Below are 18,953 nucleotides of genomic sequence, written 5' to 3'. Positions count from 1 at the left end.
GTTCTCTTTTCTAATGAACATTATTTTTTTTTAATTTTATGAAGAATAAATTCAATGCATTTTTGCCCAAATTATTACCAGAGTTGCACTCTTTCACAAGTTCAAGGCGTTACTTTCAAAACAATATAGCTAAGATTTTGCCACTGCATTATTGGAAAGATCGAACTCTTGGTGGTGCAACGAACGAGTATTAGAGAGCTGCATGTCTCTTTTGCTGATTGATTGGTTGGTTTCTGAAAAGGTAAAGAGGTTAATAACCAGCCAGAAAAAAGAAAAATTCTTTTTTTTTTCAATTTAAGTAATTAAAAAATAATACATGCTTCATTTGTTTTGGGTTTTGGTCACAGACAATTGCTATTATATCTTTACTAAATTTAAACATTGCTTATTATAAAACACGATACAATTGTATGTATGTGTGTTTGAAATTCTTTTACACTAAAAATAGCTTAAAAACGGACATGCCTATGTGTAGGTGTTTTGTTATAATACGTTTTGTTTAAAACATTTCAAAATCGAAACATTAGTATTTTGTGAATTTTGCATTTTTACAAACAAATTCTAAAATTATTACAAATATGTATATTTGTTTTAATTCTGTATAAAAATGACTGCTCTCCCATTTGTTTTATCTTTTTTCTTTGGGGGGAATTTAATTCATTTTTATACACGTATCAAAACGAATTTTAAATTTACTTGGCTACCACTTATTTTGTAAATAAATCTTGTAAAATAATTTGTTGTTAAAATATTTTTTTTTGCCTGTTCTTTTTTGTGAAATTAAAGTGTAATATAAAAATTTACATTTAGCATTGCTAGGACATTTAGCAGCAAAATAATAGTCGAGTTCTTCATCCATTTATCAGCATTTACCAGCTCGTTTGTCTGCTCTGATGCCAGGATGCCAAGCAAAATTTACATCTTTTCTTGTATGAATGGATGTACAAGAGCCTGATTCAACGAAATGCGTTTTGAGGGATCCAAAGCAAATATATTATCCAATAAATCCCTTAGTTGAGTAACCTTACGATGTTGATCGTCGGGCAAATTTTGATCGGCAATTAATTCTTGTTGCAGATTTCGTGTCGGCTTGATAACAGGCATCACAACAATTTTTTCCTAGTATTATGGGAAAATACAAAAAGAAAGAAATGACGTTAACCCAAATGAGAATTACTCTATTAAAAATTCAAAATTTATTCAGAAGGGAAAGCCATATATTTCGAATAAAACTAAATATCAATTTTACAATTTTTAGGCACCATTTAAGTCTTTCACTTTAATAAAGTAATAAAATATTAGAAGCAACTTACCCTCTCCGTAACTTTATCGATTTCATGGTATAGGAAATTGCAGCTCTGATCAAAATGTTGATCTTTAAATTGACCTTTACGTATAATACGATTAGGTATTTTGCCTATTGTTAAATAATTTAAAGGTTAAACATATATTTTATTCGAAACATTTTGAAGATGCACATACCTTTCAAGTCCATAAAGAATTTCAACATTTGATTATTACTCTTGCCACTGAACAATATCTTTCCTGTATACAATTCATATATGGTACAACCAGCTGACCACATATCAATACCATAGTCATATGGTATGCCTAGTATAATTTCTGGGGCACGATAGAATCGTGAAATTAAATAGGGAGTAATTTCATTGTCGTTTATTGTGGAGGCCGAACCAAAATCACACAATTTCAAAATTAAATTATTTTCATTTACCAGAATATTGTCGGGTTTTATGTCGGCATGTAAAATACCAGTTTTCTTTAGCAATTTCAAAGCCAAAAACAATTGTTGTGTATAACTTCGTACGGCCTTAATGTGCAGGCCAACATTTTTGCCATACTTTTTTAAGACTTCGCGTAAGTTCATAGCCAAAGGTTCAAACACCATGCAAAGATGCTAAAAATGTGACAAAAATATTTTTGAATTTTTTTCAATGGGGCACAGAATGTTTTATGTCGCATATATATATTTACCTGTTTATGGAAGAAATGGCGAAACAATCGTAGACAATGGAATCTATCATCAGGATCGGCATCATTTAATTTCTTCAGAATTTCTAATTCGCGCAAACCAGTCTTGTGCCTGCAAAAGAATACAATAACAAATAAGATTTTTAAGAGTTTTTAACTCCCCAAAAAAAGGGTACTTACATAATTTCATTGTTCCTTATAATTTTGACAGCAACATTGGCATTTCCTCTGGCTTGATCTCTGGCTCTTATGACATTACTGAAAACACCTTGCCCAGTATAACCACTGACCACATAGCGATTATCCAAAACTTCACCAATACGTACGCGATAGTAACCCTCAGCATCATCCCAATTGTCCGTCAAAGCCGGATTTTCCACCATGTTTTTATTTTGAACAATTGTGTTTGGGGACTGGGAGAGAAAATGTTAAAGAAATTAAATATTTTCACATTTTGTAGATATTTTGCAGTAACATATTGTTATCGACAATTTTATACCCTCCACCATAGTATGGAGGATATGTTAAGTTTGTCATTCCGTTTGTAGCACTTCGAAATATAAATTTTAGACCCCACAAAGTATATATATTCTTGATCTATGTCGATTTAGCGATGTCCGTCCGTCTGTGGAAATCACTCTTTCTTCTGAACGAATTGAAGTAGATTCATACAATTTTACTCATGGGCCATGTAAGTCCATGTTTTAGTATAGCCCCATATAACGGTACCTCCCGATATTCGGTATTTTGATAATTTTAGATACATTATTCACTGGAATTGTTTCAAATTTGGTGTTTGAAGTTCGTAATGGGTACTACAGCCTAAGACAGAAAATTGTCTGTGTAGGTCCACGTCTTCGTATAGCCCCCAATATAACGGTAGCTTCCTATATTTGGTATTTTGATGATCCGGAATTGTTTCAAATTTGGTGTTTGAAGTTCGTAATGAATACTTCAGCCTAAGAGAGAAAATTGTCTGTGCAGGTCCACCTCTTCGTACAGCCCCAATATAACGGAACCTCCCTTTATTCGGAATTTTGATGATTTTAGCTACATTATTCCCCCAATCTTTTTTATTCAAGTGTCGCATTTGAATTTTGTTGTTGTTAATTACAAAAGTTGTCTATGCAGGTCCACGTCGTCGTATAGACCCTAATATAACAGATACATTCGGTATTTTTAAGATTTTAACAGAATTTTTAACGGGTTTAATTTTTTTTTTTTTTTTTTTTTGAAAATAGCCATAATCGTTCAAATGTTGGAGGGCATTCAAAGATCGGCCCGGCCGAACTTATTGCTTTTTTACTTGTAAAATATGTTTTGATATTTTCTGAAAAACAGCGTTTTCTATGAATAATACTTTCTATAGAAAATCTAGCTGTTGACAATATTCCTAAAGAAAATATTATTGTTATCGACATTTTGAATATAAGGTAACCGATAAAACACAATATTGTATGTATCGCTTATCGCCAAATTTTCTATAATAAAGTATTTGTTATCGAAAACATTTTCTACAAAAAATCTTGCTATGTACAAAATGTTTTCGCTATTTGCTCTGTTCCTGAACCTGCAAGAATCTACTAGTTTGCATTTTTTTCGATATCATAAAGGGAGAATAGGTTATCGTAGTAAAAAAAACTTTTACGTTCTTGTAGTTCTGGAACAGAATGTAACAATTTCAAATTTCATATCCTTCACACAGAACAATATCTTAAATTAAACTATAAATTGAAATTGATTTTTACAAGCCAACAACTCACATCGAAATTTGAATCTACATCTTGATCAGCAAACATATCCCATTCTGGTCGTTTTTCCTTTGTCGTTGCGCTGTTAGGATTTTTAATATTATCCTGTTGAATATTTCCAACATCAGGAGTGGTTTCTGCCTTTTCAATAGGTTGACGCGATGATTCTGAGGTAACGGGTGAACGAGATCGCGAACGATAACGTTTACGTTCGAAAGGCGATTGCGGAGATTTATTTCGTTTTTCCGTATTTACAGGCAGATTATGTTCATTTAGATTATGATTACTGCCCGTCTTAGTGTCTTGTTGTGGCGGCTCTTCTTTGCCACCCAATTTCTTTAAAAAATTAAAGTTAATTTAATACTTTTCGGTTGCTTAGTATCTTTTGGAATTCCTCGAACTTACCTTCAGCAATTCTTCCCTTTGTTTACGCCTCATTTCAATAATTTTCTCTTCGTCATCATCTTCGTCGATATCAATGTCCAAATTAACATCTTCATCACTGCTTGAATCGATTTGTTGTGTTTTTTGTCCTTCGCTCAATGAACCCCTATACCGATCTTTATCAGTGCGTTCACTACGATCTCTGGTGGAACGATGACGATCCCGTTCACGTTTCCGGTCTGATTCAGCTTTGCTACGACTGTGTGATCGCTCACGCATCCATCTGTCACGATCTCTATCACGTTCTCGTTCACGTCCACGATGAATGCCACGATCATGTTGCCGCATTCGATCTTCACGACCTCTATTATCTCTATCACGACCAGCATCATTTTCACGTTGTTTGTCGCGATTGATCTCCTGTCTTAGATCTTCCATCTGACGATTTTGGTCGTAATGTTCGCGATGCCTTAATCTGCCGCGATCTTCTTCAACATCGACAGGCCGGCGTCTCTCCTCCCTTGAATATCTATCATTTTTATCCCTTCGACCTGATGAACGACTGCGGCTTCTAACTCTACTATGGCTATGGGACTGTTGTGGCTGCTTGCTTCTAGAATCCCTTCGTTCTCGGGAACTTTTTTGTTCTCTTGTCTGTGAGGAAGAAGATCCTACAACATCACGTTTTACTTTACCACTCCGATCGCGCTCTTTTGAGTGACTTTTCTTGTTGGCACGACGATCCACACTTCTGCCATCTGGACTTTCACTAGAATCATCCAATAATATAATATCGGTATCATCATTCTTTTTGTTATTATTAGAAATTTTGTCATTGTTTTTACTAGTATCAGGAAGATGTGCAGGAACTACATGAAAACTATCATTTTTCTGGCCCTCACTGGGTACGACTGCTTTTTTGGGTACAGAATTTGGACGGCTGTCATCACCCTCTGTGTCTGACATATAAGCGCCCAGCCGGGCTTGCAAAAGTGCCTTTTGCTTCATGAGTTCCTCCAAGTTTAGGTCATCTTCTATAATTGTTACAACGGGGCTGGCGTCTTCAACGGGCCTAAAGTGATTAAAATGGTAAGTCTATGTATTTTTGGAACATCTAAATTACTTACACTTCGCTTTCTGATCCAGATGATGCTACTTCCATTGTGGGTAAAACTTTATTTTGAATCGTCTTGGTTATTTCTTCGACCAGACTGCACGGATCTGTTGGTAAGTTAGGCTTTGTAATGAGAATTTTATTAGTTTTTGCATCGTGTTCCACGCGTAATGCACTATTTGTATCCTTCTTCACTTTCTCCATTATCTCCGTGAACTTTTCATTTAATGCTCCGGTTTTTTTCTTCTCCACAATAGCTTCCCTTTCCGATTCGGAATCCGTCGACGATCCCGAATGCCGACGCGATCTTTTCTTTGACGATTTCTTATGCTTTTTGTGAGTTTTTTCACTTTTATTAGACTTTTTATGTTTTTTGTGTTTCTTAGACTTTTTGTGATGGCTCCCAGACGAATGTTTAGAACGCTTCTCCTCCGGACCATCGTCGTTGGTAGAATCATAGCTGCTTGGGGGTAAACAGAAAAAAATTATGTATACATTGCACTCTGTGCACAAACTAAACGTTTATTGCAAATCTGAAATATTATTCATACCCATTTTCATCGCTGGTCATTTTGCTAAGTTTTTTCGCAAAGCAAATAAAAAATTTAACGCACTTACTGTAATCCGATAATTAATAAATTGAATAAATAAAAACTTTCCAACAAATTCACAAAACCACGAAGAAACTCAATGAACTCAGCGCAGAGAAAATGTTGGCAACTACATTGCATGTGACAAATATAGGTGATTGGCAACACCTAATATTTTTTCCTGTAGTCGTGGTTGAGTTTACCAACTAGCAATTTTAATCACAATTGAAATATAATTGATGAAAATATTTGCTCTGTTCAATATCATAATGAAAAAATCGGCTTATACCACGGCATAATTACAGAAGGCTGACCAAAGCTACCTCCTAAATACATTTTTTTCTTTTTTGCCCTTTTTCTGTTAGAACATACACACATTTTGTGTATGTGTGTGTATTGTTTTGAATAAAAAATACAATAATTTGAAATTATTTCAAATTTAGTTGCAAAAAAAAAATGCAAATTTTTGGACGAAATGGGTAACAAATGATAAAACTATATTGTCTTACTATTTTAGATTCATCTTGTGGAATAACCCCGAAATTTCATTCTTCCATTCTCTCGCGGGTTTTCCCAGTATAAGAAAGTTCTTAAAAAAAATAAACTAAAAAAAACTTATTGTTTCATATTTAAAAGCCTATTTGACACTATAAGACTCCAGCACAGAGTTTCATTTTTCTACTTTATTTGAAGTTGAGAAACCTTTCTTATTGAGCCATGGTTTATACTATTGCTCTTTTCCAGACCTGTAAACATCTGCTAGTTTTCACATTTTTTTCAATAATATTATAATTGGCTAGGTTTCTGTACTAATTGAAAATAAATAAAAAAAAATACAAAATTATAAAATAAAAATCGGCAGTCACAGAAAATTTGCACATCTGAAACAAAGCAATTGTTTTTTTATATAATACCTGTTACAGCATAGTAAAATAATTGCAATGTATTGCAGATTGATTAAATGTTGAAATACTAAACTCTGAATCTGGAGTCTAATAACTTCAAGTAATAAAAACAAATGCAGTATTGTGTTTTGTGAATATTACATTTTTCACAATATTTTAATTTACGTGAAAAAAGCGAAAAAGGAATGGAACTTAACGGATTTTTCACAATATCATGTTTCTAACATGACAATTTCTTTTATTCCAAGACGCTAAAATTCATTCTCACCCAAAGTTGTAATATTGATTTTTTACAAAAGAGCATGAGGAACTCATGACTTCATATTTACAAATACCAATGGTTTTATTTATTTATTTCTTTTTTACAATATTTTTTGTTGCGGTGGCGCTCACAATAAGTAAATGCCATGGCGCAATAAAATAAACAAGCCGGCATTAGTTTTAGCCGGCAATGAGCGAACGCCAAACTGAAAATGAGCCGGATATGCAGGTCTCCTGATTTGTGAAAAAAAGGTAGTGCCAAGTTTGTGTTGATTTTTGCTGAGTCGATTCTTTTAGATCGGCGTTGGAAAAATGCAACTCTGTGCGTATGATTATGTTTAGTAGAACAGTGAAGTGAAGAAAAGTAAATAAATTTGGAAAATTGTGGGAAAATCGAGAAGGGGAAATTAGTCTTGGCGTCATTTTTCCCGTATAAAAGCGTAGAGATAGCAAAAAGAAAACCAGATTTTGTTGGTGCGCTATAGAAAAAACAACATTTTTATTTCGTTTGCCAAAATCGACAATTTGGAAAAAGTCGGCATTTAACAACGGTACAAAATTAAGTTTTATTGACGGGTTTATACGGCTGCGTGCCTTGCATTTATTTTTATATTGGATGAATAAAAATCATAGATGTAAGTTTAAATTGTGGTGTTGTCTAATGTTGGTCGTAACAAGTGTTGTGTCCCTTCCATTTAAGATTCCATCAGATTGCGAGCCATTGCGAGGCCTTCCAACGGTTTACGCGGAAGGTCGCCTTGTTTAAACCAGCCATATGCCATAGAAAAATTTGTTTCGACATCTAAGTTGCAGAAAGCCAGCAGATTGATGCGACAGTGTCCGTTGTGCCAGAAAAGAGCCATATAATTTCCGCCGACATAAGTTCCCACAAGCCAATTAAGTATCTGGCCAACCAGGTAACGAAGATAAAAAAAAAAAAATTTTTTAATAGTTACCTCATGTTAAGTGGAACCGGCACCGTAGCGCTTTATCGACGGGTGTGAGGCGACCGTTAAACATCTGAAATAAATTAACAAGGAAATTAAAATATTAATAATTGATGTGACATTAAGTCCACAAAAAAACTAACCTAAAATCAAAATTAAAAAAAAAAAAAGAGAAACTATAGTATTAATATAATGTTTTAGAAATAAGTTGTGTTGTTTAGGAGTTAATATTCGTTTATGTTTTAATTTAAGTATTATTATTGTGAGGAGAATTAATGCCACGAAACTCGTTCGACGTGAGTGAAGGAACACCCTCAACGTTCAACTAGGTTTAGACGAAACGTTTTTTCTTTTAGACAGGTTAAAGAAATGTCTAGCCCTACCTAATCGAGCTCCATTAGGCAGAATACCTTAGATTAGTAAAAAAATAGCCCGAATTGGCCGAATACCTAGTGTGAAGATTGTTGTCGTCCCGAATATTGACTCACATTCCTCGTGTTGTCTGGTGTTAATAATCCATTAAGAGACCATGATAAAAGCAATGTTAATAAATGTATATGTTTGAATGTTAAGATTAATTATCATGTCTTTCTAACTTGAGTGTAAGAGAGGGAAGGAAGGGTATGTTATAGGGTGAAATAGTGTGTGTGGAAAATGGGGCCCTTGAAACAAATGAGAAAGGATACGAAGGGTCAAGGTTGGGTGGGCAGAGTGGAGGAGTCATAACCACCAAGCTCCTTTGCCATGAGTGTGTGTCGTGTTTGTGATCGTGTTGTTTTATTTGTGTTTTCCCCGTTTACATTGATTGTTAGTCCCCTAGGCCTGAAGGTGGAAGGGTTGAGAACCCCCTGAGAGTTGCACTCCTGAGCTAGATGGAACCCCACCTGAAGCACCACTGTAGGCGGTACATAACAATATGGCGCCCAATTTTGAAACTAGAATGTCTAATCGCCAAAACATAATTCCAAGAATTATAATAGCCGAAAGTAATAACCCCTGCTTGAGTTCTGGGAAATAGAGGCAAGACTTAAGGCGAAGACATGTAATGCAATTCTGTGATATAACATCTACTCATAGAACAATAATCCATAGGATGAAATAGATACAAACGAGTGTCACATTTTCTTACCAAGCTAGCTTTTATTGCAACCACCGTTTCAAGTAACTGTGATTAAAGTGCAATTTAAGTATAGATAGGTAGTAAATTAGGATAATCGTTTCAATCAATAGGGTCTGTGCAATAACTCATTGTTCGTGATGTGTAACAAAGAAAGTATTGTTTTTATGACCTGTCTTTTTTTTTGTATTCCGTTTTGTTAATGTAGTATAAATAGACCAAGGATAGTATAGGGAGATAGCGATATCTGCTGTGATGCAAACAAAAAAAAATCATAGACTGTATCGTGAAATATTTCTCGTTTCACAAGATCTTTTTCCTATAGCTTTCTTAGGAGAATGCGTGATACTAGCCTTTCAAAATATGTTAATTCTTTTGTCAATCAATCCTATTCAACGCACTGTGGCAACCCATATGGGACACTAAAACTATAATAAAAAAATATCAAAAAAAAATATATTACCCACACACAAACCCCTGATAGCTGAGAATGCCCTTCACGAACTCTCACATAGTTGAATTGTTTTTCGTATAACTTGTTTTTATTGTTGTATTTTTTTTTATATAATACCTGTGTAATTGTTATAAACGCATATTTCATTCAGTATATTTGTTTTAAAAAAAAATTTTAACTCATAGTAATTAGTTTTATTTCTGTTACTTCTAAGTATTTTTTTACCTTTGTTTAACCCCTGTTGAAAAGCAGTTACTAATAGTATAAATCGATAACTTAGATTAAAAGTAGCATTAAATTATAATTTATGTCCACTAGAGTATACTAATCAAACCATAGATTTGTTAGGATCTTATAAGTGATTTTTATCCAACCTAATGAGCGAATCTACGTCTAGCAAAAGGCGCAGCAAAAGAAACCGATCGATAACGTTTGACTTAAGCCGATCTTCTATACAGTCCCCAAAGAAGAAAAAAAATACGCCCAAGGGAACAAATTCCAAAATGCAAAATTCAAACGCCAACGTCGATCCGAGTTTCTGCGATATGTCCTCTACCATAAATAATCCGAATCCCAGCACAAGCGCTGCTGCAGGATTACCTCCGAATAATGCAACACCTAATTTACCACCCATCAATCCACCGGAAGTAGCCCAGCTTGTAAGGAGTCTAGTTCAAGAGAGTTTGAATCATGCCCAGGCAAATTTACACTCCCTAGTACAGGTTAGCGTTACAAAAGAATTAGAGAAGGTATACTCTGGCATAGACAAATTAAATAACGCAGTAGCATCCCTAACGATAGGCAGACAGACATCTCCACCAAACCCCCAAAACATAACCCAACAAAATACCAACCCACCAAATACCAACCCACAAAATACCGACCCACAAAATACAAACCCACAAAATACAAACCCACAAAATCAAAACCCACAAGCCATCCCGGCCAACGATTCGTGGCACCAACAGCTACCCTCGAATAGGAATCGCAGAAACACTGTGACACCATCAGTAATGAGCAATGTCAGTAGTCAGGGTATAAAAATTGAACGATTCGGGATTAATTTCTCGGGTAGGCCTAACAGTCTGGCTGTAGAAGACTTTATATATCGTTTAGAATATTTTCAAAAGCAGTACAATTTGGAATGGGAGGATATCTTGGGAGAGTTCCACATATTAGTCTCAGGACCTGCTCACGAGTGGTATTGGCTCCAACTAAAAAATGATAATATTACCACATGGGAGTCATTAAAATATTCCTTAGTTGAAAGATTTAAGACACGGCGAACATGTTTCGAAGAAATGCGTGATCTCTTAGAACGCAAGCAATTGCCGGGAGAGTCGATCGACGCGTTCTTTCATGATATTAATTTGATGAGGTCCAGGTTGGAAAAGCCCGTCTCTGAATTCGAAATGATCTCTCTCGTAAAGAAGAATTTAAGAAAGAATCTGTCAGGTATAGTTTATTCTATGAAAGTCTCGTCTTTAGAGCAATTAAGGGTAGAATGTCTGGAAGTGGAAAGGACCTTTTTTCGCAAGGATCCTGTACCAATCCAGCCCCCAACAAATAACAGACCTATACGTGTCAACGCTATACAAGAGGAAGAAGAAGACGTAGATAATTTTCCCATTCTAGATGACTCAGATGAGGTGGTAGAGCTCGCCGCTATTAGTATCCAACTAGTATGCTGGAATTGCCAAAAACCTGGTCATGGGTTTAGGGATTGTCCTTCTACACAAAGAAATTTATTTTGTTTTAAATGTGGTAAACCTAACACTACTTCGCCAAAATGTGTGAATTGCAGGTCGGGAAACGGGAGGAAGAACCTGATTGCAGCGGGGAATCAGCGTTCATCCGAGCAGTCCGCGCTCCAGAACTCTCAAACGAGTCAGTAATTGGTAGTGAGTCAGCCCGTTTTTCCAAAATTCGCCACTATATCCCCTTAGAGATCAGGGAACAGAATTATAATGCAACAAAAGCCAGAATTTTTCATGAAAAGTATGTTGGGGGTACTAACAAAAATCCAGCTGCTAACTCAAACCATGAGCTAGTAACTAAAAATAAACTAAGAATCGAAAAACTTAGACTAAGACACAGGCAAAATAAGGCAATAAAAAAGGCTGTATCTGAAGCCATTGTAAGAACCCAATATGGAAAAGATCCGAGACCTTATGTCTTAGTCCAAATACAAGGCAAGGAAATAAAAGGTCTGTTAGACTCAGGAGCTACCGTAAGTTTATTAGGTAAGCGTTGTAGAGAGATTGTAGAAGACATAGGAATAGAAGTCAAACCCTATACCTCAAACGTCAGTACTGCCTCCGGGAAAATCCATCGTATACTGGGAATAATCGAAGTGGATGTTGAGTATCAGCAAGAAATTTCAAGAATGTCCCTCTTTCTGTGTCCAGACTTAGAGCAAGACCTGTATCTAGGCATAGATTTCTGGAAGTTGTTTAAAATTGCACCAGAAATCTTCCCAGTGGAAGAAATTGATATAGCAATACAACAGAAAATTCGCGGAGATGCTAAGAATGAAAACACGAATATGCACCAGTTAAATGAAGACCAACAACAGGCACTTGCAAACGTGGTAAACAAGTTCATAACGTTTGAAAAGAACGGATTGGGCTGCACTAAATTAGAAAAACATAGCATTAAACTAATGGAAGGTGCAAATCCGGTTAAGGACAAGCACTACCCTTTGTCGCCTGCCATGCAGGAAATAGTGTACAATGAAATTGATAATATGCTCGCTCTGAACGTGATCGAGGAAAGCGATTCGCCATGGAGCAACAGAACTACAGTTGTTAGAAAACCCGGCAAGAATAGATTCTGCCTAGATGCGCGAAAACTTAATGCGTTGACGGTGAAAGACGCATATCCTCTACAAAACATAGACGGCATATTGAGTAGGATAGACCAAACACATTACATAAGTAGCGTCGACCTAAAGTATGCGTTTTGGCAGATCGAACTGGAGGAAGAGGCCAAACCATATACCGCGTTCACGGTACCAGGTCGACCGCTTTACCAGTTCCGTGTAATGCCATTTGGTCTATGCAATGCTGCACAGAGGCTATGTCGATTAATGGATCGAGTGATACCAGGCAGACTAAAATCTAATGTATTTATTTATCTGGATGACCTCTTAATCATAGCAGATGATTTCGACAATCATATTCGATTACTTGGTGAGGTAGCTGAATGTCTCCGGAAGGCCAATTTGACCATTGGTTTAAAGAAATCCTTATTTTGTTTTCGAGAATTAAAATATCTTGGCTTTATAATTGGTAACGGCTGCTTAAAAACGGATCCTGATAAAGTAAGCGCCATTCTAAAAATTCCAACACCAAAAACTCCAAGGGAAGTCAGAAGTTTCCTGGGTACCGCCGGTTGGTACAGACGATTTATAAGGGACTTCGCTAGCATATCTGCTGCACTTACAGATACTTTAAAAAAAGGACAAAAGTTCACAATCACTCCTCAGGCCATGAAAGCGTTTAACACCCTGAAGAGAGCATTAACATCCGCACCGGTACTCCGACATCCGGATTTCAAACGAGAATTTTATATACAGTGTGATGCCTCCGATTATGGAATCGGGGCAGTATTGTTCCAAAAGGACGATGATGGATGTGAAAACCCAATCGCCTTCTACTCGCAGAAATTTAACGCATGTCAGAGAAATTATTCTGTTACGGAGAAGGAGTGTTTGGCCGCGGTATTAGCCGTCAAGAGATTCCGACCCTACGTCGATCTCATGAAATTTACTATAATTACGGACCATGCCAGTCTTAAGTGGTTGATGTCGCTTAAGGATTTAAGTGGAAGGCTAGCCAGATGGTCGCTGCAACTGCAAGCGTTTGACTTTACGATCGAACACCGCAAAGGTTCGGAAAACGTAGTAGCAGATACTCTTTCTAGGATGCCAATAGAATCAGATGCAACAGTAGAAGAAATCACTGCGGAAGATATTCTCGACTTTGAAACCACCGCATTTGAAAGCGAAGAATATGTCGGATTGCGAAATACGATAGAGGAAAACCAAGAGCAACTTCCAGATTTAAAAGTGGACAAAGAGAAAATATTTATAAAGGTGAAACATTTTGAACCAGAAACCACTGAGTTCGAATGGAAATTATGGATACCTGAAGAAATCACATATGCCCTAATTGAAAAGGCCCATAATTACACTGGATCGATCCATGATGGTATACATAAAACAGTAAACCGACTTAAGACTTTTTATTATTGGCCAAAAATGACCTCCCAAGTAAGGCAATATATAACCAATTGCCAAATATGCAAAGAAACTAAGCCTGCAAACCAAATAATGCGCCCCAATATCGGAAATGAAGTAATTACTGAAAGACCCTTTCAGAAACTATATATAGATTTTCTTGGTAAATACCCAAGATCTAAAAAGGGAAATGCATATATCTTCATTGTGGTCGACCACTTCACTAAATTCACGTTTCTGCATGCAATGAAAGAAGCTACTTCCAAAAATGTAGTAAATTTCCTAGAAAATCAAGTGTTTCGGGTATTTGGAGTTCCAGAGATAGTACACAGCGATAACGGTAAGCAATTTACCTCAGCAAATTTTGAAGAAATGATAAAAACGTATAAAATTACCCACATCAAAACAGCTTACTACTCCCCGCAGTCGAACGCGTCAGAGCGAGTCAACCAGTCTGTACTGGCAGCGATAAGGACGTACGTCGATAATGATCACCGCGACTGGGATTTGTACCTGTCTGAAGTTGAACAAGCACTCCGAACATCGGTTCACACTGCCACAGGTGTCAATCCGTTTTTCGCATTATTCGGGTACAATATGTTCACGAGTGGAACCGATTATAATTTAGCAAAGAAACTTAAATCTCTTACTGATCATCAGATAAACCAATTAAATACCACAGATAAGCTAGAATTGATAAGGGAAAGGGTTAAAAATAAATTGCACGAAGCATACCAATCCAGTGCTAAACGCTACAATAACAGATCACGAAATATCACTTTCCGACCGGGACAAGAAGTGTACCGTAGGAGTCATGTCTTGTCAAATTTTAAGAGTAACATAAACTCTAAATTTTGCAAAAAATTCTTAAAGTGCCGAATAGTTAGGCCGGTGGGAAATAATATATATGAACTAGAAACTCTTCAGGGGAGACCTCTTGGCCATTTCCACACTAAAGATATAAAGGCTTGAATAATGTGCAATAATATCTGTGATAAAGTCAAATAAGTGCAATATAGATTTATAAATGTTTGTCATTCATGTACATTTTTTTAATCTATGTTGTATTTGTTTTTATTATAAGATAATTATTCACAAATATAAAACATCCTAATAAGTTACCAAGCGAACTATAGCCCGGCTGAGAAAAAATCTCAGGGCGTGGGAATTCCCCACGTTGGGACTGAAGAATGAAACGTACCAAAAGTTTTTAATAAATAACGAAACAAAATGAGGGAACGAAATACTAGCACGAAAAAAAAAACACCTGTAAATTTCTGGTAATATTATCTCAAATACAAAACATCTATTCCCCCCAATGTCAAAAAGGAGATACGATAACTTACAAAAAAAGCAATAAATAATATATAAGGAACGAATTAAGGTATAAATGCAATATACATTATAATCAAATAAAAAAGTCAATATGTGAGGTTAAAGCATGCACAGGTTGGCAATGTGAACTATACCAAGGTAGTCAAAATAATATTAAATTGCCATATCAAGTCACCAATGAATAAATTCTGAGGAAATCCCATGTTTAGATACTTTTCAGGAAGTGCATTAATTATAAGTATTAAATTTTAGGCAATAATATACGAAGATTATTGGTTCCCTCTTCAATTTGTCAAATGACTTTCACTTTCAAGCACCAATATGTTCATCCACAAATTATTATTATTGTAGCATGCTATAAACTGTAAAGTGACCATATCAAATATTGATCCATTGCCCAATATGATCTGACATTGATTTAATTTTTTTTGGGTGGATGTCAACCTTTCATAAAAAATTTAATTTTTATACAACCGCATGGATTTTATTATACAAGAACGATCCATAAATTATTCACACATATATTATTTATTCAGCATAAATTTGTATCTTTCCATATTACCGCATACGAAAGAACCACAATGTGTTTTTATCGCATGCGATAAAAAAATATCCACGCACAAATGCCCGCACAGCAAAGACACAGCTCCGAAGTCGCAATACCAAAAACAACCTTCTTGATATATTTCACACACTAAACCTCATATTGACCACTTGTGACAAAAAGAAAATAAACACTTACCTATTTGGGTTGGTAAAACTTTTTCCACGATGTGTTTCAAGAATGAGAAATAGTTGACAATCCTCAGGTATAAAAATATTGCGCTGTTTTTCGCAAGGTATGTTCCTACTCCAAGGGGGTGACGCCGTTAACTGTCCATATACTGCTGTTACCAAACAAAAAAATACCTAAATAAAAAGAAACAAAATAACATTAATAAATGGGCAATAAAAAATTCTTCAGCGATTACGATTGTGTGCATATAATGGTAAACATAATTTTCTCTAAAATGCACACACATCTATTACCGATGTCTTGTATCATTTTTTTGTGATGGCAGGTAAATAAAAGAATTTACTTCCCATAAAATATGCTTTGTCCAACAATTTAATTCCAACTATATAAACAAACATTCAGGTATATACCTATTGGGTAATGATAATTTAAACCCTTAAATATTTTAATATCGAGCTAATAATGTGGTTAAGCATGAAGCAAATAAACACTCACCTATCCCAAATATCAGGCAAAAAGGATATATAAATTTGTATTCCTCTATTAAATTTATATTCCAAAATTAAATGGTATACTGCATCCATCTGGGAAATCCAAAATGATACCCTTATAAAGCGATCATAAATATCTGCATCAGGAGATGTGATCTATGTTGAAAGGTTCGTGGCGTATCGTTGGGGTACCTAAAAAAATTTAAAAACAAACAATTAGAAATAGGAATAAAATCAACGATAGTTTAGATTTTACCTGTACGTCACCTCATTGAGTTATCGGTCCAAGCTGTGCAGATAATTTGGGCACAAAGTAACAAGAACCATAAATGACATGTTTGCGTCCAATATGACCTCGAACGGAAAATACCTGTGTGCCCCTATGGTATACCGTGATGAGCAGTATGCTTTTTGTGTTCACTTGTTTTCCAATGTCCCAATTGATTCAAATAATGCGTTGATAGTAGATGAAATCCATTCTGAAAAGAAAACAAAAATATTAACAAACGAAATATTCGTATGGAAATAACAACAGTCACTTACCATAACCTCAGTCAAATGCGTTCGCCAAAAACCGTTCATTCATTGAATACATACATGTTGCGTTTACGAAACTCTAATTGTAGTAGAGTAATGTAAGCAGGTATGTGTGTGAATGAAACGACCATCGTCCGTAGGTTCAATGGTATGCATGTGGTGAATGCACACATGCTGCGTTAACGAAACTCTAATCGGAGTAGAGTAATGCAAGCAAGTATGTGTGTGAATGAGAAGAAGACAAATGGGCACACACACACACAAGATGATGCAGATTATGTGGCGCCGACAGCGCTTCATTGAATGAAGCGTGGGTACATATACACGTATACCTGCATTAACGGTGATAGCTGAGACACCACATGGTAATTGAGACACCACCAAGTCAATGAGACACCAAAAACATTGAATATGCGTCCCGAGGGTAATCTGATTAGTTCCTGCATAAAAAGATTAGCGGTAAAAAAAAATGTGTCATGGAAAAATATTTGTTCTTATCAACTTACCTCAGGTCCACACATGAGTTTTCACAGAAAAACGAAGATTTTTCATAGTTCCATTTTTATGTAGGTAAAAGAAAATAGATTGGCAAGAACCGAAATCCCGCACATCGAAATTTTCTGCGATAAACTTGCTAATTTCGAAGTTTTGTTGCGGTGGCGCTCACAATAAGTAAATGCCATGGCGCAATAAAATAAACAAGCCGGCATTAGTTTTAGCCGGCAATGAGCGAACGCCAAACTGAAAATGAGCCGGATATGCAGGTCTCCTGATTTGTGAAAAAAAGGTAGTGCCAAGTTTGTGTTGATTTTTGCTGAGTCGATTCTTTTAGATCGGCGTTGGAAAAATGCAACTCTGTGCGTATGATTATGTTTAGTAGAACAGTGAAGTGAAGAAAAGTAAATAAATTTGGAAAATTGTGGGAAAATCGAGAAGGGGAAATTAGTCTTGGCGTCATTTTTCCCGTATAAAAGCGTAGAGATAGCAAAAAGAAAATCAGATTTTGTTGGTGCGCTATAGAAAAAACAACATTTTTATTTCGTTTGCCAAAATCGACAATTTGGAAAAAGTCGGCATTTAACAACGGTACAAAATTAAGTTTTATTGACGGGTTTATACGGCTGCGTGCCTTGCATTTATTTTTATATTGGATGAATAAAAATCATAGATGTAAGTTTAAATTGTGGTGTTGTCTAATGTTGGTCGTAACAAGTGTTGTGTCCCTTCCATTTAAGATTCCATCAGATTGCGAGCCATTGCGAGGCCTTCCAACGGTTTACGCGGAAGGTCGCCTTGTTTAAACCAGCCATATGCCATAGAAAAATTTGTTTCGACATCTAAGTTGCAGAAAGCCAGCAGATTGATGCGACAGTGTCCGTTGTGCCAGAAAAGAGCCATATAATTTCCGCCGACATAAGTTCCCACAAGCCAATTAAGTATCTGGCCAACCAGGTAACGAAGATAAAAAAAAAAAAAATTTTTTAATAGTTACCTCATGTTAAGTGGAACCGGCACCGTAGCGCTTTATCGACGGGTGTGAGGCGACCGTTAAACATCTGAAATAAATTAACAAGGAAATTAAAATATTAATAATTGATGTGACATTAAGTCCACAAAAAAACTAACCTAAAATCAAAATTAAAAAAAAAAAAAGAGAAACTATAGTATTAATATAATGTTTTAGAAATAAGTTGTGTTGTTTAGGAGTTAATATTCGTTTATGTTTTAATTTAAGTATTATTATTGTGAGGAGAATTAATGCCACGAAACTCGTTCGACGTGAGTGAAGGAACACCCTCAACGTTCAACTAGGTTTAGACGAAACGTTTTTTCTTTTAGACAGGTTAAAGAAATGTCTAGCCCTACCTAATCGAGCTCCATTAGGCAGAATACCTTAGATTAGTAAAAAAATAGCCCGAATTGGCCGAATACCTAGTGTGAAGATTGTTGTCGTCCCGAATATTGACTCACATTCCTCGTGTTGTCTGGTGTTAATAATCCATTAAGAGACCATGATAAAAGCAATGTTAATAAATGTATATGTTTGAATGTTAAGATTAATTATCATGTCTTTCTAACTTGAGTGTAAGAGAGGGAAGGAA

At 35.7% G+C, this 18,953-nt stretch overlaps 1 protein-coding gene and 3 long non-coding RNA genes across 6 annotated transcripts; 2 read left to right on the top strand and 2 right to left on the bottom strand.

Annotated features, from left to right (window-relative positions):
* Positions 1-324: 324 nt before the first annotated feature.
* LOC101894387 (serine/threonine-protein kinase PRP4 homolog) lies at positions 325-5,956 on the bottom strand. Of its 3 annotated transcripts, none has more exons than XM_020037198.2 (9): positions 5,790-5,955; positions 5,252-5,701; positions 4,146-5,196; positions 3,753-4,076; positions 2,170-2,402; positions 1,993-2,101; positions 1,483-1,915; positions 1,314-1,417; positions 325-1,119 (listed from the first exon to the last, which is right to left on the bottom strand). In XM_020037198.2, exons 1-9 carry the CDS (start codon positions 5,807-5,809, stop codon positions 916-918), a joined length of 2,928 nt encoding a protein of 975 aa, XP_019892757.1. In that variant the 5' UTR covers positions 5,810-5,955; the 3' UTR covers positions 325-915. The 3 variants fall into 3 exon arrangements, with proteins under 3 accessions (XP_019892757.1, XP_019892758.1, XP_058982591.1); XM_020037199.2 differs by having other exon boundaries at positions 805-1,119; positions 5,252-5,698; positions 5,790-5,954; XM_059126608.1 differs by lacking the exons at positions 325-1,119; positions 1,314-1,417 and having other exon boundaries at positions 1,482-1,623; positions 1,733-1,915; positions 5,790-5,956.
* Positions 5,957-7,078: 1,122 nt separating this feature from the next.
* Positions 7,079-8,519, top strand: LOC131804214 (uncharacterized). The gene is made up of 2 exons (XR_009342962.1): positions 7,079-7,629; positions 7,695-8,519. It is a non-coding gene; the product is annotated as an uncharacterized LOC131804214 (long non-coding RNA).
* Positions 7,491-17,583, bottom strand: LOC131804213 (uncharacterized). Its single transcript, XR_009342961.1, has 6 exons — positions 17,358-17,583; positions 16,858-17,291; positions 16,571-16,793; positions 16,319-16,506; positions 15,830-15,996; positions 7,491-8,014 (listed from the first exon to the last, which is right to left on the bottom strand). It is a non-coding gene; the product is annotated as an uncharacterized LOC131804213 (long non-coding RNA).
* A 259-nt stretch (positions 17,584-17,842) lies between these two features.
* LOC105262265 (uncharacterized) lies at positions 17,843-18,912 on the top strand. Its single transcript, XR_891726.3, has 2 exons — positions 17,843-18,021; positions 18,087-18,912. It is a non-coding gene; the product is annotated as an uncharacterized LOC105262265 (long non-coding RNA).
* Positions 18,913-18,953: the final 41 nt, after the last annotated feature.

Source organism: Musca domestica, unplaced genomic scaffold, assembly GCF_030504385.1.
Source record: "Musca domestica strain aabys unplaced genomic scaffold, Musca_domestica.polishedcontigs.V.1.1 4, whole genome shotgun sequence".
NCBI classification, from domain to species: Eukaryota; Metazoa; Arthropoda; class Insecta; order Diptera; family Muscidae; genus Musca; species Musca domestica.
The sequence above is the reverse complement of the archived record's forward strand: the minus strand, read 5'-3'. Positions and strand labels throughout refer to the sequence as shown.